At 38.7% G+C, this 27,641-nt stretch overlaps 1 protein-coding gene across 1 annotated transcript; it reads right to left on the reverse strand.

Annotated features, from left to right (window-relative positions):
* Positions 1-12,521: 12,521 nt before the first annotated feature.
* LOC139727960 (fatty acyl-CoA reductase 1-like) lies at positions 12,522-27,099 on the reverse strand. The gene is made up of 13 exons (XM_071638931.1): positions 26,896-27,099; positions 26,324-26,499; positions 24,227-24,299; positions 23,402-23,508; positions 22,365-22,542; positions 21,909-21,953; positions 21,268-21,386; positions 20,653-20,720; positions 20,162-20,240; positions 19,580-19,669; positions 18,832-18,961; positions 17,876-18,003; positions 12,522-16,736 (listed from the first exon to the last, which is right to left on the reverse strand). Exons 1-13 carry the CDS (start codon positions 27,088-27,090, stop codon positions 16,568-16,570), a joined length of 1,557 nt encoding a protein of 518 aa, XP_071495032.1. The 5' UTR covers positions 27,091-27,099; the 3' UTR covers positions 12,522-16,567.
* Positions 27,100-27,641: the final 542 nt, after the last annotated feature.

The raw sequence follows: 27,641 nt of genomic DNA on the forward strand, positions 1-27,641 counted from the left end.
CCGAATAAGCACCTGCTCCGCACTTAAAACGCAAGTTGTGCGCAGTGATTTCTGCAATGTACATGAGCCGAGCCGACGGAAGAGTATCATCATTTCGTCTCCAAGATGTCCTGATGTTGGCAATTATATATTCATACTGTTCTATTTCACCTACTGGGCAGAAATGTCCTGTAAGGATTATGGGATCAAAAAATCGCATACACAGAAAAAATGATTGTTATATCACTAGAAAGGGCACATAAGACAACGTCAAAAACTGCTTGAATAAGCAAAGCATATAGAAATCTTGAGCTCTAAGTGGTCAGTACATGAAGTGACCAGGTTTTTGGAGTTTTGAAAAATTGTTACATTTAAGAGCTGCACAAGCGTGGTTAAAAGGCATTGACCATCATTGTGTATGCAGAACAGTGATAAAGTCAGCACCATTCTCTGAAATTGAGAATGTGCATATTTTGTAATTAAGCAAGGAAGAAATTTCTGTGACAGTATTACCATAGGGCCTTAATTGCAAACGTGACACCTTCAGACTCAGATAAAACTGCAAAACCATAGGCCTACATTCATCGTTCTAGTAATATGCTGATAAATCGGTTCGGTGTAAAAATGGCAGAGGTAAAAATGGCAGGGGTAAAAATGGCAGAGGTAAAAATGGCAGAGGTAAAAATGGCAGGGGTAAAAATGGCAGGGGTAAAAATGGCAGGGGTAAAAATGGCAGGGGTAAAAATGGCAGAGGTAAAATGGCAGAGGTAAAAATGACAGGGGTAAAAATGGCAGGGGTAAAAATGGCAGGGGTAAAAATGGCAGAGGTAAAAATGGCAGAGGTAAAAATGGCAGGGGTAAAAATGGCAGGGGTAAAAATGGCAGGGGTAAAAATGGCAGGGGTAAAAATGGCAGAGGTAAAAATGGCACAGGTAAAAATGGCAGGGGTAAAAATGGCAGGGGTAAAAATGGCAGAGGTAAAAATGGCAGGGGTAAAAATGGCAGAGGTACAAATGGCAGGGGTAATGTCAGAGGTAAATAATTATGTCAGTGGTAAAAATGTCAGAGGTAAAGTTGTCAGTGGTCGAAATGTCAAAGGTCAAAATGCTAGAGATAAAAATGCCATTGATAAAAATTTAGTCGTTGAAATGCAAAAGGACGAGGTAAAAGTGACAGATTTTTTTTCTTCATGTTTCTGACACCTTTCTCGCAATACGCGCTTTTCGTGCCTTCTGAAATAAAGCACGGGGGAGACCGGGGAGAAATGGGACACGAGAATTATGTGACACTCATGTAACTTGAAAAATGCTCGGCCAGTCAACAATCCAATTATATCAGTAAAAAGATGAGCCTCGGTACACCTGAAAATGGACATATTAACCACTATACAGCTCTACAGGTATCTTGTCAGTAAAATATCAAACTTACTTTAGATCTGGGGGGTCCTACACTATTTTAATATAGGTATTTTAATATCAGTGTGCAAACTTCTGAAAATAAAATTGCTTGATAACAAACATGCAGGTATGAAAAATTGGCAGGGATCTTTTACTGTTTCTGTTACCACTGGGAGAAATCTAACAGGGCAGTGTTACATTTATCCCCACGGCACATGTAAATCCTACTTTGGTCATGATGGTTATCCAATTTCTTTCCAGGTTGTCTCATTTCTCCCCGCTTGATGTCCCGCTCCCCAAAAATTAGGGGTTAAAGAAATGATTAATGACACGAAAATGTTTTGGGGTATCACTATAAAATACTCTTAGTGGGGCAGCTTAGCAAACCTATCGTGCATTTTGGGATACAAGCACCAAATTTAGCACAAAATGTACATTAACATATTGCAAACATTTTCAGATATTGGGCCACTTGGAATTCTCTCTTTCCGCCATATTGAATTTCAAAATGGTCGCCATTTGAAATCTACAGTTGCCATTATCTCAGGGTCTAATGGTGCTATTGACCTGATTCTGGTGTGTTCCGGGATTTACACCCATGCTTTGGGGCAACAGCTAAGTTTGAGAGGCATCAAACATTTACATTTTTTCGCCTGCGGATTCGTTCAACATTAGTATGTTGAAAGAAATCCAATGGCAAACTATCGGTTTTTACTCTCACTAGAACAGTCTATTGCTAATGTTCCTCTCCAGTTTTAATAGGCATAAGTTTGTAAAATGACCACAAAGTGTTCATTAAACTTCGAGATATTTGTTTTTGCGTCATGTGATACTTGTAATAATGTAATAAAATGTTTTGCAAGAGCTTACTTATGTCTGCCGGTACATCTGCTGTAGTTTTTTTTTTTTTTTTTTTTTTTGCTTTTTGTATTTTTACTTGTACATTATGTCGCGATCAGGCCTTGTGAGATAGATAGACTCCTACCAAACATGAATGTGAGAAAATAACATATAGAACAGATGACAATTTAACGGTTTGCCTCGACTATGTCTCCTTCACTTCTTTACACTAAACAGTTCAAAAAATGAAAAATAATGAGAATATATATTTATATATATATAATGACAATAGCCTGGACGTGAGCGGAATTCGTTTTTGTAAGGGTGTGTATGTAAGAGTATGTACATGTGTATATCTGCGTATAGAAGTATGTGTTTATACCAAAAGTGGGTTCGTGCGTGTGTGTGTGTGTGTGTGTGTGTGTGTGATAACTTCATTGGGCGAAACAATGTAGGATTATACTGTTTAAGGGCTTTGCAGCATTGTTGCAACCCCCTTATAATGATAGATAACAATAATAATAATGATAATAATAATACTGAATAATAAAAATAATTTCCCAAAGGCCTACTAGGCTCTCCGCTGGTTTATCATTCCTCTGAACAGACAGATTACACCACTGCACTTGATTCAAACTCAGAATGAGAGTGCTATAATCTTTTTAAAACATAATCCAATAAACTTTCTTCAAATCTGCAGTTTGGATTTGATAATTCGATAACAGTTTGATCTGGCTAGGTTATCATTCAAAACCTCTTCATACGCTTATCTCTGACGAAATCGCTCTCATTACTTCTAACATTTTACCTCTGCCATTTTTACCTCTGCCATATTTACCTCTGCCATTTCTACCCCTGCCATTTTTACCTCTGCCATTTTTACCCCTGCCATTTTTACCTCTGCCATTTTTGCCTCTGCTATTTTTACCCCTGCCATTTTTACCTCTGCCATTTTTACCCCTGCCATTTTTACCTCTGCCATTTCTACCCCTGCCATTTTTACCTCTGCCATTTTTACCCCTGCCATTTTTACCTCTGCCATTTTTACCCCTGCCATTTTTACCTCTGCCATTTTTACCTCTGCCATTTTTACCTCTGCCATTTTTACCTCTGCCATTTTTACCTCTGCCATTTTTACCCCTGCCATTTTTACCTCTGCCATTTTTACCCCTGCCATTTTTACCTCTGCCATTTTTACCCCTGCCATTTTTACCCCTGCCATTTTTACCCCTGCCATTTTTACCCCTGCCATTTTTACCTCTGCCATTTTTACCCCTGCCATTTTTACCTCTGCCATTTTTACCTCTGCCATTTTTACCCCTGCCATTTTTACCTCTGCCATTTTTACCTGGCACCGATAAATCTATGCTGATAAATCTAGCTCAAAAATGCCTCCATGGCTGAAATGCCACCACCTCTGAAACTGGGTATAAAGATGGTAGACTTCATAACAGCAAATAAAATGCATCTCACCTCCAGTGCCAATGTGTTAGGATGTTTCAACCAAGATAATGTTATACAATGTCATTGTATACCTGATATTGACAGTAGCCTATTAGCCTACATCAGGTAATACAATGCCATTTTATATGTGATGTAACCTATGACCTATACCTGATAATTATAGCCTATTAACCCTTTCTCTGTCAGTGAGTCAAATATGCACACATTTCATATATTTCATTTAGTTCATTTATTTCAATCTCATTTTCTTTCAAAAAAATATTAAAACCTTTAGACATAAAATAAATATGACACACAGAAGGTTAAACTACTATTTACATGTATGGAGAAGACGTGTGATTATACATCTGAAGAACCTCGGAAGATGGTCCTATAATTAGGCCTATACCCCTAACATCTGACGGGAAAAAAGATTATCGCACTTGCACGCACTTACAACATGAGACAGAGTAGGGATACCGTATGTGAGCAGCACGTGTAATTACAGCCTCCGCAAGAGAACGTGGCCATCGCACGCAGATTGTAAGTTGTAAGCACGTACAACTCACTTACCACGTGCACAACGTACGATGCACGTAACCCCTCATGGCCAGGCGTGGCGTGTGGGCCACGTACTTACACCCTGCGCAACCGTGCGAGTGTCGTGCGTTGACGTACTTCCTCCCTGCGCTAGTCACTTCCTCCCCACATTTTTAGAAAAAACGTGAATGCCGTGGCCTCCGCCAAGAACGTACGGACGAAAAGCACGCACGGCGAGTTGTGACCAGGGCTTGAGTTGGATATGGCTAGCTACAAACTTCAGGGTCACAATAGACACATGGCCATTGCTTGGCCATAAACTTCATGGTCACAATAGATGCATGGACACTGCTTGGCCCCCTTCTTAATCCAATACCCACAGTGCATGTGTTGTAGGTATGGAGAGGGACTAAAATTTATCTCTACCTATATTCTACATAGAGACATATGAGCAAGGGCACCGAAAAAAAAAAAATTGGGGGGGGGGGGGCAAAATGAGTCTTTGCCCCCCCCCCCCCCCCCCAAAAAAAAAAGTGCCTCCTGTAACAGATTAACAATCGATCAATCATTTAAAGACCAAAATGAACAATAAAGGCACTTTTCTTGTCTAAAAGTTGTCAATTTCATAACTGAAAATGCAAAATTTTTGCCCCTAACAGGGCAAAAATCATAATTCATTATTAATATCTATACACTAACATTTGCATATGAGTAAATTTAGTGTATAGACGGTAGCTTCACGTCCTCGAGTGTGCCCCCTGAAACATACCTTTAGTAAACCTTACATTTTCCCCTTTCTTCCATGCTTTTTAGCGATATAAGAATAATTTTTATTGCTCGAACAATGCGACCACGTTTAAGCTTTTAATGAATACATTTCAGACGAATGGCAAAGTGAAAGTGGCTCGCTCGCTCTGCCCGTACATATATAGTAAAATGAGCAGTTTTCGTAAGATATGATAGTCTTTCGCAGTGATGTTTGTTTTACTACGTTTAATTCCCTAGAAATTTGAATTAAAATGTTCTGTAAACGCGACTTTTACTATCTGTTTTTACAAAAAGTCCCTCCCGTGATACCCCCTCCAACACCCTCGCTGAGGATCTCACACCATCACATATTGTACCCCCGTATGTTGTGATTGTAGTCCTTCACACTAATTTTTTTTCGCCATGTTTAATTCCCTAGAAATTTGCTTTGAAATGCTCTATTTACGCGACTTTTGTACTCTGTTTTTACAAAAAGTCCCTACCGGGTACCGTGGAGGGGGATACCCCCCTCCCCTCGCCGAGGATCTCACACCGTCACATAAATGTACCCCGTATATGTTATAATCATAGTCCTTCGCACTGTTTTTTCACTATGTTTAATTTTCTAGAAATTTACTTTTAAATGCTCTATTAACGCAACTTTTGTACTCCGTTTTTACAAACAGTCCCTACCGTGGGAGGGGGTATCCCCCCTCCCACACCCTCCCCCTGCTCGGTCGCTTCGCTCCCTCGCCGAGGATCTCACACCGTCACATAAAAATGTACCGGTACCCCCGTATGTTATAATCATAGTCCTTCGCACTACATTTTTTTTTCACTATGTTTAATTTCCTAGAAATTTGCTTTTAAATGCTCTATAAACGCGACTTTTGTACTCTGTTTTTTAAAAAAGTCCCTACCGTAGGAGGGGGATATCCCCCTCCCACACCCTCTCCCTGCTCGGTTGCTTCGCTCCCTCGCCGAGGATCTTACACTGTCACACAAATGTACCCCTGTATGTTATAATCATAGTCCTTCGCACTAAAATTTTCCACTTTTTGTAATTTCCTATATAAATTTGCTTTTAAATGCTCTATAAATGCAACCTTGTACTCTGTTTTTACAAAAAGTCCCTACTGTGGTACCCCCGCTCGGTCACTTTGCTCCCTCGCCGAGGATTTCACACCGTCACATAATGTGCCCCCATCAAGATTTTGCCCCCCAAAAACCAAGTGTTCTGGCGCGCTTGCATATGAGTACAAGGGAAAGGTGGTATAGTGACTTACAAAAGGGAATCCATATTTTGGGCATATAATTATAGTGCTATGGCTGAAATAAAGTGAAACTTTTTAGATGAATGTGCATTCCCTAATACACAAGCTTTCTTATGCTAGAAAAAATAGTACATTGAATTTTCTTTTTGTATTGAATTAGTAAAGAAGTGAAAAAAAAATGAAGGTTTTGTGAATGTACTGGTACCGTACCACACATGATTTTGCTTTTAGAGTGCAGGAATCCAGAGATTTGCCTTAAAGATGAGCAGCATTTTGGCTGCTCAAACACAAGTCAAGAGGGAACAAACTTTCCTTAAACAGGTAGGTTAATGCGTGTAGTGGGCACAAACTAAAAGTGTAATATAGTTCTATCCTGTTCTCGTGATTCACCATAATTATAAAGAAACAAGAAGCTGCCAGAACACACTACACGTGTCCAAGAATGCACTGCACTATCCCGACCAGACGCCGTGACACTTGTACTTGTGTACAGCGACAGGGCTGGTGTTCAACAAGTTTGTGTCACAATACAGATCAAACCTTTTGCAGAGTTTTTTTGAGCAATCTGATCGGTCTACCTCGCAAGTTCTACAGGGCCACACAAACTACCTTGTGTCTTTTTTTATCAAATGGTTATTGCTACAAACTATTTTGTCATGTCTTCGTCATCAGCGACCAACCATAAATGTGTAGAAATTAGAATAGGCCTATTTAAAACGTTGTGTTACGTTAGGACCTATGCTATGGCTATGTACGTAGTAGACAGAAAGATCCGTCTGTCCGGAGGACTCTTTATATTTTGCCATTAACGCTGTCCTCCGTAGACAGACGGAAGGTTGCAGTACCCATTGCTGTGTGGATGTTCTTAACCACTGTCTCTATGGAAAATTGGGTGAGGTACCTCACCCTTCTCGATTGCGTCTAATTCACGGCCCTAGGTCGGCAAATTTAAGCTTGTATAGTGAAATTAGCTTTTTAAGAATACATTAAACTCACCAGATTAATGAATAATCCAAAATTTTAGTAGAATTTTCAACGTCACAGCCTGTCGCGTCGTCACGTTCAAACTGCAGAAACATACACTATGAATCTATTAGCCAATCACATGCGAGGTAGTTTCTACGTGTTTGTTTTACTAAAACAAGTACCTCGCATGTGATTGGCTTACACATTCAAAATGGCGACTTACAGCTTGCGAACGGCGATGTTGCGATATCGATAAAATGTCTGCGTTATAACCGAGTTTATGTGAGTATTTCAATTGCACAATTGAGAAATTTATCCCAAATATTGCTGCATAATGTGTCATGTCATGTCAAACTTGTTTGAACGTAAAAAAGCTGTCTGAAATTTGGTTTATCGTAACGTTTGATCTGTGCGCGACTGCTCCACACAGGAGCCGCAATCATTGACTTCGGTCTGTATACGGAGGGGATCCGTGAAGCCAGACGCAGTCTCAGCGGAACATTCCCCGACGGACAGATACAGACCGATCTTTCGGTCAATGTACGTAGATACTTGAACAATCAGATAGATTCTAACGTTAGTTATGACACACACATGTGTATAGAAACTTGTGTGTCATTATGCTGCTAGAGCCAAAGGGTAAACAGTGCAGTGCTGGTGCTTATAAATCATATCAGGAGACATTTTTTTTAAATATCTTTATTGGAAAAAGTAAGTGTTCATTGTAATGTGTGGTTTTAGCTAGTTGTCATTGCCAGCAATCAGATACAGCAGTGATCGGTGCACGTGCGTGGGCGTGGTCATCACAGGGGAAACATTTCCTGTTTGCTGATGCCCGTTTGCGTTCCCACTATTTGTACAAGTACGCCTGCAGCGAATTTCTCGACAGGACTAACACTCCATATCCATAATGATCGGCCAGATCGTACACGTTCGGATTCTGCGTGTGCGAGGTGCAGACGATGCGCCGCGCCGTCGCTGGGGCGGCCGCGGCCGGCGGAGGCTGGACTGGGACCCAGCTGCAGCTAGCTGCAACATCACCACCATTGCATTGCATACGTGTGCACATTATTCACAGTATGTCGGTGTGCAGTGAAATCAAGCGCAACGCGAACTTCTGGTTATAATTCACACACATTTTGTGTTTTCTCACAAACTCGTCTCTTTTCTTAATCCAAATCTCGTACGCAGAACGAATACGAACCCTTGTTATATCTCCAGAAAGTTCCTGCCGAGCCATAGACCAATGCATAATGCGGCTTTATACAGCTGTGATACCGCAAAAAGGCACGAGTAGCAAACTACGTGTTGGATCATGGAGAATGCAAGCAGCGCGCGCCTGTGCGATTTCTTGCGATATGGTATCGCATCGCATCGCATCGCAGCCGATTGCCATGATAATGGCGCAGTGTTAGGAGATCTGCGATTTTTCATCCATCGCAGGCGATTGCCTGACATCGCATGATATAGAGATGCATGGTATAGTTTGGGTTTAGACTATGGGAATTCAGGTCTAACTTTTGGTGAGATGAATAGAAACCACTCATATGTAATATCAAATGGGCAATCATTACATAATATTGACTGGCCTTGAGGGAGATACCAGAAAATATTGCCCAAACTGAAAGAATATTGCCCGAGTCAAAGACGAGGGCAATGCCCATCAATATCAAGGCCAGTCAATATCGAGGCCAGTCGATATCATAATTATGGTCTATCCCCTGGGTAAATTTGGAAAATATGTGAATACGGCTATACACTATGATATAGATCAAACCACAATTGACTTACCTGTAGATCATCACCAACATGTCGAATAGTTGCAAAATAATTATATGATATTGGATGGCCTTGAGATTAATACAAGGAAATATTGGACGAGCTATGCACAAATATTGGACGAGTCGAAGACGAGTCCAATATTTTGCTTAGCGAGTCCAATATTTCCTTGTATTAATCGAAAATAGGACATTCAATATCATCATTATTATCCTACAGAGGATTTTAGCAAAGAATGTTTTCACTTAGTCCTACCCTTTCTGTCTCCGACTCCGAGTGCTGTTCCTACTGTGTAGTGATCCTGACATGGGGTATGGTACATGTACACTCTTCAGTGCAAGTTAATCCACTTCAGTCTCTGATAAAACAGTGATCTATCATCCAAGGTAGCCGTCATGTTACTGTTAGACCGATATCTAGCTAATTTAGACCAGAATTAGATGTATTTGTATCCGAGATCTCAGAAACAATTCACGTCACATCTACCGTAGATCGTGAAAGATCGAATTAGGCTACTACTACCACAACTAGTCCTACTGTGCTGTATATAACGTACTTGTACACACTTACGTAAATGTACAGTAACTGTAATATGCATATCGCGCATGCAAATGCAAGCGCAGCGGCGGCGGCCGGCTACATTATATCGCGCGCGTGCTATCTAGCAGTAGCGCTGAGCATGCAGAGCTGCAGATCAATCGTCGCCATGCGCCTGCATGCACAAAAAAAAAAATGCAACTTGTTTTCATCAAACCTAAATTTAACTTCCTGTTATGAAAGTGATATTTTGAAAAATTGTGTGAAAAACAATTTCAACTAATTGACATATGAAATTTGTTTGTATAAACACAGAATTTTAGAAGAAACGATATTCTAGTTAATTCATGATTGACCAATCACAGACGTTTTTACTTCATATTTCAGGTCATCGCGTATATATCTCAACCAATCACGGTGCAGTTTATAAAAAACTTTGGGGAATCCCCTCTTGCCCTCCAATATTTTAAATATTGGTCGCCTCGGCCAAAATTATTGGTCGAGTACAACAAACTTTCTAAGTGGGTCGGAGGTTATGAGGTGCGTCGACAAAATAACACTTGTATTTGGGCTCTAAAAATCCTCTGTATGGATAATAATTGTTCATCAATGTACGTCATTCAACTCCAACTTCCAAGATACATATTATGTACTGAGTAGTTATAACAGGCGAACTAAAAACCTCTGAACTATTTACACTTTGTTTTTGCTTCTGTTTCAATTTGGAGAGTGGTAATAGGACCCTATCCTGATGATAGTCATATATGTACAGTTATTGAGCACAAATGGACTCATCATTGTTTGACGCGTAGTGCTGCTGGAAGAGGTCGACCTTGTATGAGTTGATTTATTGGCGTTCTTCTGCGGTGCGTATGTCCCGGATTTGTGAATGTCTCCTGTTTGTGATTGACCGGAATGTTTACATGTAAAGTGAATGGCGAAACCTCGAAGAAGGGTGATACCCACTAATATTGCCCACTGACCTTGACGACCGATCAAAATACCAACTACAATTGCCCTTCAAAACTACCTCATTTAGGTAATAATGCACTTTCCGGACTAATGCATACAATTCTAAGAGGAATTGAAAGTTTATTTGATATAGAATTCTACATCGGTTTGGAAATGGCTGAGATATCCAAAAACAAAGTGAAACAAAGAGGTCCTGATAAAAGGTGGGACAACATCTTTTATTAGGACCATTTTGTTTTGCATATATCTCAGCCATTTCAACCCTGATTTTCATCAAATAGATATTTAGATCCTCTTAGAATGGTATGCTCTTTAATATATTTCATAAACATGGTTTCTAATTATCTCACAAAAAGTTGAAACCTGAATCCCCATCTCGACCAGAACTATAGGGATTCTACTTATTCTAAGAGGAATTAAAAGTTTATTTAATGAAAATCAGTTTTGAAATGGCTGAGATATCAAAAAAAAAACAAAGCTATGTACCCATCCATTTACAGCTTCAAACTTGGCCTTGCATTCATTGCATAAATTCGGATCACGTCTCTCGAGTTGTTGCATTATCAACTCTGTCATGAGCACTGGGCACCGGTTCATGAAACTTGACAGCCCTGACAAATTGTCAGTTCTGACAACAACGTATATATAAACAGTCAGTGACCAGTACTTCTCAGCCAATCAAAACCACGAATTTTACTGAAATTGGACACTGACATCTTTCATGAAAAGGTGCCCTGCTCGGTGGCATTAATTCATGATGAAGTGTGTTTTGTCAGGTATTTTTTCTGACAAACTGTTATATAGGCTACTAAAATCCTTGCATCCGATTGGCTGAGAGCAAATTTGTCTGACAAAACACTTCATGAAATGCCGCCCCTCCCCCCCCCCCCCCCCCCCCCCCATCTGTATGGAAATATTTCTATACTATATGTTTATTACAGGGGCGGATCCAGGGATTCCGTGAAGGGGGGGGGGGGCGCATGCGCCCCTGTTTTTTTAATTTTTTGTTTTAACAAGAAGTAAAGGGGGGCGTGCACCCAGTGCGCCCCCGCCTGGATCCGCCACTGTATGTACATGTATATGAAATGCTCTATGATGGCTTCTTCGTTTACCAGAAAAAAAAAAAAATTTAATTCATAGAATTATGTGTAGGTTTTGTACTTTCATGCAACCCTCCACATGTGAACATTATCATGTATCATATAACACCTAAATAGATCTTGTCATTTGATTGGTTGTTTGATATCGATCATTTGCACCATTATTATGTCATCATTCGCGCAGTTGTGGCTCCATTTAACGGTGCAATCTTGGATCCATGCAATTTGCTTAATTGCACGCACGCCGAGAGCCCTGCACACTACATATTACGTAAAACGCTTGTGTTTATAGTGTGCATGTGATCAAGCATATTAACGGACAGCGGCTAGCATAAAGCGCTCTGTGAGCATTCTCTCGATCTCAGATCTCGCACATTCTCTCTTGTTTCTGAATTCATAAGACATCAAATGACAAGGATATATTTTAGATGTTATATAAAACAAATAATGTTTTTCATTTGTGCAATGGACAGAATACTGTATAAGTGGTTTATTTCGCGGTGGTTTTATTTTCGCGCTTTTCGCGCTTTGAGGTTGAACCGCGAATTTAACATCACGCGAAAATGTTTCGAACTCGTGGCTTGTTACAACTCTATCATTACCGAGCGCGAATTTAAACACACGCGAAAAAGTCGGCACCGATGGAAACCGCGAAAGTTTCTGTACGCGAAAGAAACCACTTTTACAGTATTTAATTCGGTGAAAGATGAAATTATTGATCCATTCAACGAGGCACAGCCAAGTTGAGAGGATCATTCATCTTTCACCTCATGAAATATTGTCCATTTCACTCATAAACATTCATTATTTGTATATTAATATACACTGTCTTGCCCACATGCACACAGTACATGAGATGGTACATAGAGACATCAGTTCAAGAAAATGGTCAGTATACACTCAGGCAAGTTATAAGTTGAGAATGCATTTATTTTCATATTTCCTATCAGATTTTGTACATTGTATATATACTATATTAAAAACGAATGAAGTTCAACATTCATTTCACATTCAAAATGACCGCTAATCAATAGTAGCTATATTTGTTTCTAGTTTCAGGGTAGCCTTACACCGTACTTAAAACTGCATTAAATGAATACTGATCTTTAGTAACCAAATAGCAAATAAATTCTGCTTTCTCATATTCTTCATATTAGTGAAACTGCACTTATAATGTAGTCAATCACTACAATACACAATGGAGAGCTAAGTCAAGAAACGTCCAGCCCTATTGGTATAATTATGTTTGTACCACTGAAAAGCCTTGCTATAAAAAGTACATGTAGTATCATTTAATAGTATGAGAGTTTGAGGCAAATACATGTATGAGAGTTTGAGGCAAATACATGTATCTGAGCATGCAGTTTTATTTCAAAAGATGCCACTTGTGACAAATGAAATTGGTCACAAAACTTTATTCACACAGACTGATTATTTGCTTAGGTAGCCAGTTTCTCCATTGAATCATAAATTGTGCCACGATGTCCTCCATGTCACAGTGAGAGAAGGCAGATATTGCATCAATAAACATGCAGAGGAGCAATTGCACTCTTCACTTTACGATGACACCGTTGGACGCTGACACTTTGAAACTCAAGATATGAACATCTTTGTCAAACAGGTCACAGAAAAAAAAATTCTTGTTATTTGCTCTCTCTGAATTAAACGTGCCCCTTGGTCTTTTGACAAGTAAAATCATTCATCCAATGAATGTTACATGTTTGTGCTGATTCCCTTCTTAATCATCAACCTTTTCAGAACAATGCAACTGTATCAAGTGAACATCACTCACATCTATTTCATTTGAAGAAAAGAAAGATTAAAGTTGTCTACGCCTTGGAATACAATTTACTTGAAATCTTTACTTGAGCAGAGTGTACTTCATTGTAAGATTGTACTTCATTGTGTACCACTTCACTGACTACTATTAGAATAACGTGTTGTGCGACAAATGGCCTCAGGTCATGCATGCATTGGATTGCAGGTATATTTTGGCTGAAATTTGACAGACAGGAATCGATCACAAGAACTACCCCATAATATCAATGCATTGCTGTAAACACATGCACATGAAATTACCAGGTGAAGGGTATACCACCACATTAACTATGAGGCTATCAAGGGAGGGATTGAGGCATAGAAACATGGATTTAAATTGCCATAATGTGCTTGGCTGACTGGACACTCAAATCTTTTAATATCCATATTCAAAACTAGCACCATGAGTGCACAAGAAAGATGGTAAGCTAGAATCGAGATGCTAATCAATTAGCGTATGACTTCTCTTGATGGTAAAGACCAGTGTTTAACTCAGTTGTTACAACTGACAGCCATACCCTATGGAATAGCAATGAACTTCATTGGTAGTGGTACTGAGGGGGTTAAATCCCAGCATAGTGACTCCATTCACAGTTCTTCTTGTGAATGGAGCGAGCTATGAATACAGTATACATTTGTGCCATCTGTGTGCACACTGTAATCCACATGATACAATGGCCACTGTAAATAGAATCTGTCTGTGACAGTTGCGAGTCTGTGATAGTGAGTCTACTGAATTACAACCGCCAGCACCATCATGGCATACACAGGTGTAAAATAATGATTGTCACATGCTACTATAGTATAGGAGGATACACCCATATGGCACTCCATAAATATAAACAGACTTGGCAAAACATGGGTTAAACTTTTAATCTTTCATATCACTCAATGCCTCAGAAGCTATATTTTAGACATACATGGAATGTGTAGATATATTGGCAAAGTCTGCGGTTGTTTATCTTTCCAAACAGCGGTTGCTATAATATGTGCAAGAGGTTGTACACATCTGTTCAGTTACACTGGGTTCTGTTTGCCTATGGTGATGACTTACACTATCTTTCCACAAATAATATGCATTGCATATTAAATACATCAATTTGATGGAGTACAAAGTACAACAATTGCATTGATATGCCATGAACTACACAGCAAATGATATATTACACCCTTGATCGGATATAAGAAAAAATCATGCTTTGTTAAACACTGTACTCTTTTCATCACACAGTACTTATATACAAGTACATACAATGGCTGCTAATTGAAGTTGCTACATTTAGACTGACCCGCGACAGTCAACCTTCGGTTTATGTACACTATTTACAGAGGAAATGAGGGGAAAATATATTACTCTGTACAAGTTTTACATTCATCCATCCTTAATCAATGGGCTTGAAGTCAAAGATCCTCACAAAGTGGACACCAATAGCTCAACCTAGTACAATCACGGCTGTGCTTCCATTTTCACTCTCACATTCAATACACCGACCATAACTCTCACAAAACACGCCCAAGTCCTAAACCAACCAACAAAAGGTCAGTATTTATAGACTTGTTCTGGAATTCAATTCCAGGGCCTGTTGACATCAAGAAAAGCTAACACAGATTGTCGCCATTCTGGCCATTTCACATCCAGACTTATCAAACCACACACTTTGAATAGCTCTAAAATATTAGAGTGCAAAGTTCACAGTATCAACTCGAAACAAAACAGAAACACACACGATACTTGGGTAATCTATGACTGTACCTTTTTTTTTTGCCTGCATATATCAAACATGATGGATTCTTAGCATTTTTTGAACCATTTACTAAAATGAAAAGAAAAGAAGTGTTTTCTTTCTCTATCTATTGCAATTAACAAATTGTCACCAGCAAACATTACTTAAAGAGTCTCCACAAAGGCCAGAGGGAGATGTGTCTTGCATGATGGCCATATGGATTGATTCAGACACTCAGAAAATGCACGACAAGCAAAATTAAATGACCAGAAAGTTTCTCATTGTGCACAGCTTGTCCCTTTCCATTCTTCCAATTCCAAGAAGAGCAAGGTTTCCAGGTAATCTGTCAGTCGTCAGGGCACTGCTATACCAGTGCTCGTCATGTACAGACCAGCCAGAACCACCTTACATAAATGTGTCACATCACAGCCATTGCACTCCTCAATGGAGAACATAATGATAGGATAGAAATATCTACTTATAATGGGTTGGCATAATGTACAAAGTCTGTCCAACCTTTTGCCATGCACCATCAGGTAAAAACAAAGGAATATAAAAAGAAAAAAATGAATAGCTCTTTGCAGATATTTTATCATTTTCCAATACTTTTGGCTGCAAGACAGCATGATATAAATCAAACAACTTTCTCATCTTTTGAGAGAGACAATATGCATAAAATACAAATGATTACACAAAATACAAACAACCAACCAACATAGAATGGGTTGATAGAAAAAAGAACCAAACTTGCTTAGTAGTTCGTCAAACACACATTTGAAGAAATTTCTTTATCTAGTCATCAGACAGAAACCTGCCGTGGATTGATTTATGTGCCTGAAATCTGTTTTAGGAGTTCAAAAGCATAAATTCATCTTAAAATACGAGGAATTACAGATTACAATATGCACAAATCTAAACACAAGACATTTATTTGGCATTTTTGTTTTAACTCTCTCAAAGCTTCATCACTTCTGAGACATCTTCCTCAAACTTGTAAAGAAAAACAAGACGGTGCATGCCTGCGAGCCAAATGATATTCATAAAGTATGTGTCTTTGACATAGAAAAGATGCAGAATATAATTTGATATAAATACACAAGAAAACTGCATCCTACTAAATCTGTAGATTGCACTTCACTGTTTTTATAAAACAGTCTGGACACTGAGACTAACACATGCAAACAAACCAAGCTTCAGGACGACTAGACGACAACAGCAACAATTCCATCGTGTCACTCACAACACTGACATAAAGAGAAAGAAGGGCCAGAATGAAGAGTGCAATGACTTTAAGCAAAGTCGTGTGGGTTTTCCACCTGCCCTCTACGAAACAGTTTGGTGCTACCACACCAACCCGACACCAGAGTTGCGTTACCAGAAAGAAGCTGGAGGTCGAAAGACGGTCTTCCCCTGCAAAACGGTTCCATGCGGCATGGGGGCAAAGTTGTCTTTCAGTGGACACGGGCAATGGTGCTGGTAACACGACAATAGCGCAGGAAGCGGAAAAAGATGTTCATGACGAAGGCCCACAGGTTGCGCGCCAGCTGGGATCGGGCGATGAGGAACCTCCAGATGATCACGAGGAGGAAGGTGTTGAACATCCAGCGGATGTTGCGAAGCCTGTGGGAGAAGACACAAATGATATAAAAATTTGCCTCTGGTGATGTAAGCCCTTACCAAACTACTGCTTATAGGAAAATGGAGGGAATGTACAAAGTTTATGGTATTTGAGATTCTGGTAGGGAGAGGGATAAACAATGAAGCGCTCTGGTTTTTGTTTTTGTTTTTGTTTTTTTGGTGAATTCGGGTGCTTTTTGCGAATCTAAAATATACAGAAATATCAACTCTTTTCTCAACATGATTACGACGTAAAGGTGTACATTTCTTCATCCATTGCTGTACTCCACATCTGTAAATTTAACCAGACACTAAAATGTCAGAAGTCCCAATTCATGAAAAATTGGACTTGCTATATATACAGCATATGCAGTACCTCATCATCAGAGGGAAGTAACGCAACCTTCTGTTTCTGTATTCACACTGCAGAATGAAGTGAAAAGAGCTAAGAGTATCTAAGCACTGCCGAGCAAATCTACTAGTGTTGCTGTCTGTGACAATAGCAGTCAAATACAGTCAACCTTGCTATAGTCGACCTCGCTTTAGTCAAATAATCCCCAAGTCGAAGGTCTTTTCAAGTCTTCTTCTCTTTATATTCTACTGATTTTAATCCCTCATAAGTCGAATTTTTTCTAAGTTCAAGCTATTTCTTCAATCCAAATAGATTCGACTTAGGAGAGGTTGACCGTATATGAAACAGGGCATAAAATCTTGAAATCAAGACAAAAAATCTGAAAGTTGTATTCTTGTTATTTGCGTGTTTACAAACTGAGAAGTATGGTATCTAATTGGTGGTGAAAACTAGCTTCTGTTGGCCACCTCATCAAAACATCAATCCCATCATTCTCAAAATTTGTCTTGAAATATGGAAGAAGGACTCAAATGTGATCTTTCTGGACTCTGTTGAAGAAATGACTATGTCTCTTTACAACAGTGTGTAAGAACTGTAGATTCTCCTGCAAAGTACAAAGCAAAGCACTGAGGACCATGCTTCCACTTTGTTGGAAAAATGGGAAATAATACAGCATTTTACATTCTAAATGACGTAAATGGCACAATGGCATTAAATAGCTGTGTAGTGGCATTGTTGTTCAAACCCACTCCATCTTTCAACATGTCTTTATCCCATGTAAAATACTCACATCCTGATGTGTCCTCTAGCTGAAGGGAGGCTGTTCATATCTTCGTTGAGGACAAATCGCTTGGTGCCCAGGCAGTAAGCCTCCAGGTAAGACGGCCAGTGGAGCGGCCTCACGTCAATGAAGTATGTCTACACGGAGAATCATCACAATAACATTTTATAGGATAGATCACAAAGATCACAACAAAAAGATAGGACAAACAAAAAATACATCGAGTTAGTGAGAGACCAAGTGCCCATATTTGATATTCAAGCATAAGTAACATACAATTGGCTGATATTGAACCATTTGCAGGGGTCAATCCCCACCCCCCCCCCCAAAAAAAAAAAATAGCGATGATATCAGGATAAAGTAGTCAATGTCACACACTATATCAGGTTCACATCAGAAATAAACCCAAATGTATTACAAAAGTCACTTAGCTTGAGCTTTTAAAGTGCAAAAAAGTGACATCTATGTTTTGCACACAGTTGGGCTACCAGCCTCTCCATATCAAAAAGCATGCTGATGCACAGTCAAAAACATTATTTGTAGGCACACATCATATTTTGGTTAAAAATTGGGGAAAGTTTAGACTCACTTAGCATGCCAAATACTAAATATTGGCAGCATACTGAAACACATGACATTTTTTGTGGCATGCAATTTTAGTGAATTGAACGGAAAGCCTTTTTCACGGCATGAAATTTTCACCAAGTGCCTCTGGCATTCAATGCATACAGTGTAGACAAGAGCCTTTGCGTGCATTTTAATTTCGTGAATCTTGGCTCTCACCAAATTCCCGAAATTAAAATGCACATGAGCATTCTTCGTTTTACAGTAGTTGTTAGTGACACCGTAGCGAATGACTTCAGATAATTGCAGTCAAAGATTGAGCCCCATACGTAGGGCCTAAAAACGATGCCAGCAAGGAGCAAAGGGAAAGAGGGGGCTATTAAGAGGGAGTGAGGACTAACCTTTCTATCTTCCTCACTCATGGCCGCTGAGAGGGCTGCTGTGTTCTGATTGGTCCACTCCCACGTGTTGGTAGTGAAGTACTTGAGTGTGTGCGCCATCTTAGTGATCTTTGAGTTCATTCTTGCCATCCTGAAAATAACAAGAACAAGATGGTGAAAACAATAGATAAAAAGTAATTTCAGTGCTACATCATTCAGACAAAAGGAAATATATTCAGAATATAAGCATCTTCTGCCATGATCCCATAATATAAGCTGCTAGCAATAGATGTGATACACTGATTAGTTTTCATGGTAACAGTTGTGATACAGCTGCAATTATTTGAATCATTACTCTGTCTTCAGTGAGCTTGCTTGAGAGTCAAGTATCTTATGGCATTAAGTCCATGTTTAGCATAGAAATATCTTGGTCTTCTCTGTATGTTTTTTTTTTTTTTAATTCCAAGAATTTTCACACACTTACACATTTGTACTCTAACACATGATCCAAATTAAACCCTATATAGATGTTTAAACCACAGGATAATACAATCTGTGAGAAATTATGTGTACTGTTAACAAATTTTATTTTGCCATATGTAAGATAATGAGTTGTTTTGATATTACAGAAATAACTATCAGTATGTCCTGGTTAATGTACGACTGATGCCTCGCAGCATTTTGTAACTGATAATGAAAATATCACCCCATATGCAAACATGCAAATGTTGTTATGTGATGTTATGCCCTCTGAAAGTCATCGACTTACATAGGTTTCTTGCCTCGAAGCCTCAGGTAGCAGTCGATGAGATAGGCAGGGATTTTGGCACCAACCATGTTGAAGTACTCAAAGGCCATCCTGGATGAAAAGGTAGAAAAATATGTGAGACAGGAGTTGACAAACCTGAGGACCATGCACACACATCATCAATTTCATTGACTCAATTCTATTAAGACTGCTTCACATGCTCATAACATTCTTTGTAGCAACAGCTAAACATAAAGCAAGTTGCAGATATATAAATGAACTCAACTGCCTCTTTACAGTTATACACAACCAATATCAATATATCTAGCTAACCCAATAACTGCTTAATTGAAAGAATCTCGAGATGAACATCTTTCACCATTGTTGTAAGTTTTAAAATCTACTGCTTTTCTTCCTCAGCAAAACTACAATGAATAATAATAATGTTAAAACAAAAGTTTAATTGGCCAGAATACATGTAGTTCTCTGTACAGACATTCCATACATTTTCATAAACTGCTCATAAATTGGCACAGAACAGAAGCAGCAAATCAAGAGTGAATTGGTGACGAGGATTATGATGAGGATTAGAGTGACTCTTACGGATTCTTGGTGAGGCATGCACTGGGCCGTCTGAACACCTTCTCCAGCGGAATCCTGTTGTACAGGTCTGGAACAATTTCTGTCACAGAAGTGCAAAAGAAAATTATTTCTCTCTCGAAGATATACTCCACTGATGTATATTATATAAAACAGTAGCAATATTTTCCTCTGCAATTAAGAAGGTAGCAAGAGCCTTCTGAACATATATTACTGTTCACAAAACATTTTGCAACTTAGGTTGTATGTTACAAACATCATTAGTAGAACACATCATTGAAGTTTGAGGAAAATCCTACAATTTGTTCAAAAGTTTTGAATTGTTAAGGTTTTGGATGCAGCCATTGCTGGATGTGACTACTACAGTTCTTGACATCGTGTATGGAAAACAATACAAAGATTATATATATTTAGGCTTCATTCTCCTTTAAATGTTACAAACACCATCAAATCATCAGCAAATAGACTAGGGTATTTAGACTACAATCTCTCACCTACAGCACTCCATCGCGCTGGGTTCACTGGGCTTGTGACACAATTGTACACTGGGATTGAGGGAGGTCTGTTGAAAGAGATGGTATAACATACAGACATGTTCATTTATAATGTCCTTTATTTGCTCAGCAACATCAGAATCGATGGATGGTACTTCAGAAATTTTTTTACTCGGGCAAAAAAAAACCCAAGCCAACATAATACAATGTGGTGTTCACTTTTATATCCCACTCATACTCAGCAACAACTGCAGAATATTATTGCTAATGTAGTGTTTGTTTGTTTTTTTTTTTCTTCAAAATGTTGATTACAAAGATAATTCTGATATCTTTATCCATTTACATCTCCTACTTAAATAGCATCCACTGAACCAGATATCATATTCAAAATTAATCAGACACACAAACAGAAGGGAGGCAATAAAACAACAGATCATCCTATTTTTCACTCTTTAATTTCTATATTTCCATATCTTCTACCCCCCCCCCCCCACCAAATGATAAAAAATTGACATTCACATATTCCCATAGAGCAATATCTTATATCGCCGTAATGTAATATAATCCAGCTGACTGTGGTCTGATGTCTAGTTTATGTTAAACAAAATCACTCACTTTTGAACTCCTGTGTGCCATGTTGCTGCGATCATCATGTTGACCACAAAGTCCACAGGTGAGATATCCACAATGGCTTCAGCATCGCCTATCATCATACGCAGGAGTCCCTTGCCAACCTGAGGTGGGATTGAAAAAAAAGTTATGAGAAGTCTCATCAGACACTTGTGAGTACCAAGTACACAGCAAACCTCTGAAACAGTCTGCAATTAAAAATAAAAGTATTCAAGAAAAGATGTACCCCCAGCAGAAGATCCTGGTATCAATATCAACATTATAACAGATTATCAAAATCAAATAAGTAAGCTTCAAATCTAATCAAGTTATATGTTAAAGACAGTGATATGTTTAAAACAAATGCAAAGTTGTTAGTTGGTACATGAGAGAGATTATTTCTTCCCCCCCTCCCCCCTCTAACAAAGCCATCATAATGGAGTCCCATTCTCAACATCTGATATTTTGAATTGCGAAGACAATCTAGCGAAGACTAGTAGCATGGTTAATGATGCTACTAAGAGCATTAAGTTTGCTTTAAAGAATGTGAAGACATCTTCACTTTAATCACTGTCATCATTGTACACACTGCATGTTTAGGTCTCTCCTCCCTTTCCAATATATCAATCAAGTAACACATTACTTACAGCTATGAATATTCCACTTGGTCCATTGAAGTTGTCAATCCATCCCTGGAAAAGAAGAAGAATTGGACCCACATGAATGATTTGATGTTTCCTTGAATGAAGTTCTCACTAAACATGAATATGACACACTACATTCTTACAGTAACAGGCGATTTTCAACCAGTACTCATTCCTGGTTTTACAATGAAGTTTACTGGACAAAGGTATGGGAGTGACAGGTTTTGATGAAAATATGTCAAAAAAGAATGCAAAAACACTGTCCATAATATGCTGGAAATTGGGGGTTGTACCAACAAATTGATTATACCTTCAATTTTCATACTGATTTACCACAATGTGAACAAGAAATCCAGCAAAGTAACAAATTCCTGTAAACACTTTTATTTTTGTGCACCGAATAGTAATATTAACACGTTGATCTCTTTCTAAACACAATAATCCCTTTTCAAAACTTACAGGGAAAGGTTCTTTCCACGATGCTCCAACGATCGATGGTCGTGTGATGCAAATTGGCAACCCCCTGCCCTCCTCCACCACAATGTATTCAGCCAGGGCCTTGGTGAAGGTGTATGTGTTGGGCCGCTTCCCCAGCAGCTTGGGCGTTAATGTTTGTATCATGTCCTCTGACATCCATCTGGTACATCAGGAGCAAACAGACAAAATGCACTTTTAAAGTTTCTAGCACAAACAAACCATTCCGCCACAAAGAAATGCTGTAAAGCAAGATATTTTTGCAGCATGACATTTACATGAATGGCCACTGGCATTCAACACATATAGTGTAGACAAGAACTTTCGCATGCATTTCTGGTTTATAATAACAAAAGCACCGTTCTTGTACTTTATACATACAGCTTTTGAGAAATGACAGGACTTTTGATGTAGTCTCACATTTCATCACAAAAGACAAGAGAAACCATATACAACATTACACTGCTGCCAAAAAGAAGCATAATACCTGAACTTGCACAATATCTTTTACACAAAATTGTAAATATTATGACACATCAAAATCTCTTAAATGTAATGCCATAGATCATATGACCTTTCTTTTTTAATCATTTAAACATAATTTCCTAAAAGGAAGAACTTTTCTTCATTTAAACTTATGCAAGCCTTTGTAAAAGCAATATAAAAGATGTCAATTAGCAAGCACAAACTTTGATACCCTCCATGTTGAAACTTATGTTGACTTTATTCTTCCATTTGAGCACAACTGAGGAGAAGATGATAGTATTTTTTCCACAAATCATTGTACTTACCTGTAGTACTTAAACAGCATCAACAATATTGCATAAATTTGATTCTCCATATTTCTGACATCTGTGTCAGCTATTACTTCTATAGTAGAGGATGAGGAGGGAGGAAGGAGGAAAGAGAAGGAAGAGGAAGGGGAGGAGGAGAAGAAGGACAAGGAGGACAAGGACAAGGAACAGAAGTACAAAAAAGAGGAGGAAGAGGACTACAGAGGCAACAATCTCTGGAAGACTTACTCGACAGCATCTAGAATCTTGTATGGGTCGACAGGTGGTGGGTACACAACCTCGTCAATCTTTGATCTGTCACAGTTGGCGTAGGCAGTCGAGACATGTTGCAGTACCTTGAAAGAAAAATTTCACAAGAGCGTACAAATCTAAAATCACTATTCATACTTATATCAAACCTAATCCGTACAAAATTTGTCAAGATTGTGAGTTTTCACAATGCCCCTCACTTTAGAGTAAACTTACATGTAGTAACCATACCAGTAAAACTTCCACTGGAGATCATCCCAGGGCCCGTTCAAGTCCGCCATACGGCAGTAAAGGTTTGTCCTTAATACTGTTTTCACTAACACTCACGATGGCACAAGCAGTCCATAGTTTATATCCATTTTCCAACCCACTGAAGTTGTTACACTACCTAGCAAGAAAACATTTTATGTCCGTTCAGTAGGGGGTATGACATCCTCCTTATTGTGGTGGGAACACTTGAAATGAATGTTTATACATACAAGCATACACTGCATTCTTGCTCATTCTCAAATGTAGAATTGTAAGTCTATTCCATCATGTACACTTGTAAATTAGAATAAATCTCTGATAATAAACTCTCAGGGCAGAGTAGATAGAGGAAAAACTACTCAATTGCCAAAATGTCATGACCTAGAGAGATTTATTTTCATAGCCACTGACATCAAGACAGCAAAAACTCATCCCTTTCATTAGAATTTGTCCAGAATTTCACCAATATGTTGCCTGAACATAAGTTTCCATGGAAAAATACTTTCTCCTCGGTGCAAATATCCCTGTCAATGCTAAACTTGCCAATTTTGTTACCTGCAATTTCTTCATTCCCCTGCACAGCTGAATGACTTTCCTTGTAGCATGAACGTTGAGTCTCAACGACAACCTTCAAGACAATAAACACACAAAAAACAAGTTTGAGTCATTATCAATTCTACAGAACTAAATTTGCTGTCTTTTATTCTAAAATGTATGCACAAAAGATACAATCCTAATGGGAAGGGGGTATTTCTTTTCCTTTCTCTTTCAACCTTCCATGTCACACTTCCGGGGATCATTCCAATGTACTGTATACGCCAAATATTTTGCGAGGTTTTTATTTTTGTAATTTCGTGAGTCGGACACTATTCACAAATTTAAAGACACGCGAAAATATTGACTCTGATCCCGATATGAATGTGACGGGCACGTATTTACATACATTTTTCTCTTCAGCATTGTACTCCACAATCGCCAATTTAACCACTCGCAAAATCGTCGGGAGGTCCCGATTCGCGAAAATTCTGACTCGCTAAATATATGGCATATACAGTAGGTGTAGTACTATCTACCAGTTACAGTATCTGTGAACACATGCACTTGCACGATGGCTTGAAATAGGCACACTAAAGGTTTTCTAATCTCTCCGAATTTATCCATGATTATGTAAGTCATATTAGCACTACACATACACATAGCTGAAAAGCAAATAACAGAAAATCAGACTTTGTTCCCTTTGTGATTCCATAGCTGCACGATTGAATCACTCGAGATTCTTGACCCTTTCTTAGCTTTTCTGAAGGTCATCTACAGTCATCGATAAGTGTAAAAAGATAATGAACCTTTCCATTATTCAACCTTTCCTTTCTTCTTTTTCCTCCAACAGTGGTCTTTGATCTGTGCCTTTAACAGAGTGGATGAAAGACAGACCTCTGACATTATTGTCCATAGACATTTACCTGTGTCCGCATTCTGTGTGAACTCTACTTTGGCATGATGGTATGAGTTCTGCACAAATCCACAGATTACAGAATAACTGCCTATCTCATCTCAGCAGTTAATCATTGATTTCAGATTTAAGATTGTAGGGGTACAGATATTTAGAAGCAGCATTCAGAATCCTTGCATTGAATGAGAGTTGATTTACATGGGTATTAAAACACTAACATCTTTTTTTTCCTTTTCTTTTGTTTTAGTGTATATTCAGCCTTGCCTGGCATGGCAATGATAGAGCAGACTGTATTGGGAGTGGAAGAGGTTCACTGACATCCTACAGCTGTACCTATACTGAAATTATTGGAGAAACATAACCGTGGAAATAAAGTAATAGACCAGAATATGACCAGAGTCCTTCAATTGCTTCTTTTTACAACCTCTGTACACTGCTGCCTCAAATTATGTCACTGACTTCAACGTTATATCTCCTCAAAAGACGAAATCAGCCTGGTTTATATAGTACATAGTATGATCATTACCGCATTTATGAGTGGGTGTGAAGTGCATGGAGGTGGAACGAACTTTATATTACATTCTGAAATTGCTTTGGCACTGATTCTCCGATTTTACAGTCACAAACTTAGGTTGCTTGTCACTTCATTTTCGGCAATGTCAAAGCCGGTATCACAGTTCAAGAGTGTGCAAATATTTGACATTATATCTTTTGCGTGTTATAGCCCGAGCCAGACATATGATTGGAAAGTGTCTACAAAACATACGATCAAAGAAATGGAAAGATTTTTGGACTTTAAACTGTTTCAATAGAATGATATTCTCCGTACTGGAGGTTACCTTTACTACCTAGCTGCTCACAAAGAGTTTTTCGAAGAAATTTGTTTTTTTTTTCCCATATGAGTTCATGCTATCATTAATCTTACTTTACATTTAATTGGAAGTTTGATATGTTTAAAGTTTGTGTCATTTTAATTGATTTTTTGGTAGATAAATTATACACTGAATGAGATTCTTGCTATTATTTGCCAGATACATCAAATTACAGAAATTTTTTCAAAGTTTCACAGAACACATGGAATTTATTCCAAGTGCGAAGACAGCACTAATGAAAATACATGGAATTTAAATGTGTGACCATCCTATTCCATATTTTGTAAGTTTTACTTCTCCTATAAAACAAGTGAGTAAAGATGGACTTACGACAGCTTCTCATCAAATCTGACGGTTGCAGCGACATGGAACACAAGTTCCACCTCTTCTTGTAGAAGTTTGACGTCCGCTTCACTGAGCAACAGATCTGGTTCAGTCAGATCACTCTCAATGGGGACTAGTTTGGACTTGAAGTTTGGCTGGGCAGCTCGGACATTGTCAAACAACTGTAAAGTTCCAGACAGAAAGGGTTTAACACCCCAGATATAAGAACAAATTATAAGAAATGGACTGTGTACATCCTTTTTTTTTAACTTTTCTTTCTTTTGCAGATGATCACTGACAGATGGCTAGTGTCATTGGCACTATCAAAGTTATACATATGCCAGGACAAAAAAAAATGTGCATCAAATTTCATTAACGTTTTCATCTGAATCAACATGCTGAATATTCAAATGTTCTCAATGAGGTTTGAAGGGCAAATATTTTTCAAATATTCAAAAGTAACCAAGATTTTATTTCATTTGTGTCTAGTTCTGAGCAATTGACAACAAAATAAGATTGGTCATGATAAAAAATGTTTTGATTTCTACTCATGCCACACTAATAATTTGGATGCATACCATGCCTGAGGTAATCTCGTCAATGCGAGCTGCCGCTCGTTGGCCAGACTTGGGCCGGATGAGGAGGAAAACCTTCTTGATGTCAGGACAGCATCTCATTAGCTTCTCCAGCATCACCTTGCCAATGAAACCTGTGGAGCCGGTGACCATTAGGGTCTTGCCAGCGTAGAAGTCGGCAATGGAGCAGTGGGCCATGCCGCCGGTGGTGGTTGGGGCGCTTAGCTTCTGCAAAAAATTGCCAGAAAATGCATGGTCTCTGTTACTCGAGGTACAGAACAGCAGAGGGGAATAAAAATAGTCAGGAAATAAGAATATGACACATGTTGACTATAACACACACACTCTTTGGAACCTGTTCCAGTTGGGATAGTTGCTCTGAAGAGTTGTCTGTTTCAGGAATGCAAATATACAATATCGTTTGAGGTATTAAAAGGATTATAAGAAATATTTGAAGTAATGCTGAAATAACATCTAAAATGTAATTTTCATTACAAACCATTGATTGCTTTACAATTGCTTTCTTTACCATTAGTGTCCAGTGTCAGTATAAAGATATATAAGTTTTATGATGCAACAATAGTAAGTGGTAACGTGCTGCGCAGCAGAACATATTTCTTGGCAAATAGCAAAGAGACTGGCTATCATTTTTTTGTGTTCTCTCTCTCTCTCTCTCTTTCTCTACACTGTGTCTCTTCTGATGTGAGATATAATGTGTGATCAAATATATGTCTTGGGGGTCTCCTGAT

Source organism: Diadema antillarum, unplaced genomic scaffold, assembly GCF_040938485.1.
Source record: "Diadema antillarum isolate AM-2024a unplaced genomic scaffold, OU_Dant_1.0 seq00000160_RagTag, whole genome shotgun sequence".
Classification (NCBI taxonomy): domain Eukaryota; kingdom Metazoa; phylum Echinodermata; class Echinoidea; order Diadematoida; family Diadematidae; genus Diadema; species Diadema antillarum.

Bases quoted from the DNA above. Each gene is read 5' to 3' on its own strand.
- LOC139727960 (XM_071638931.1), bottom strand. From the start codon at position 27,090: ATGGCCCACTGCTCCATTGCCGACTTCTACGCTGGCAAGACCCTAATG. The intron at 18,962-19,579 runs GTAAGTCGATGA...TGTTATTTTCAG, and splicing joins CTTCGAGGCAAGAAACCTAT to GATGGCAAGAATGAACTCAA. The intron at 16,737-17,875 runs GTGAGTATTTTA...CTTCTCCCACAG, and splicing joins GCTAGAGGACACATCAGGAT to GCTTCGCAACATCCGCTGGA.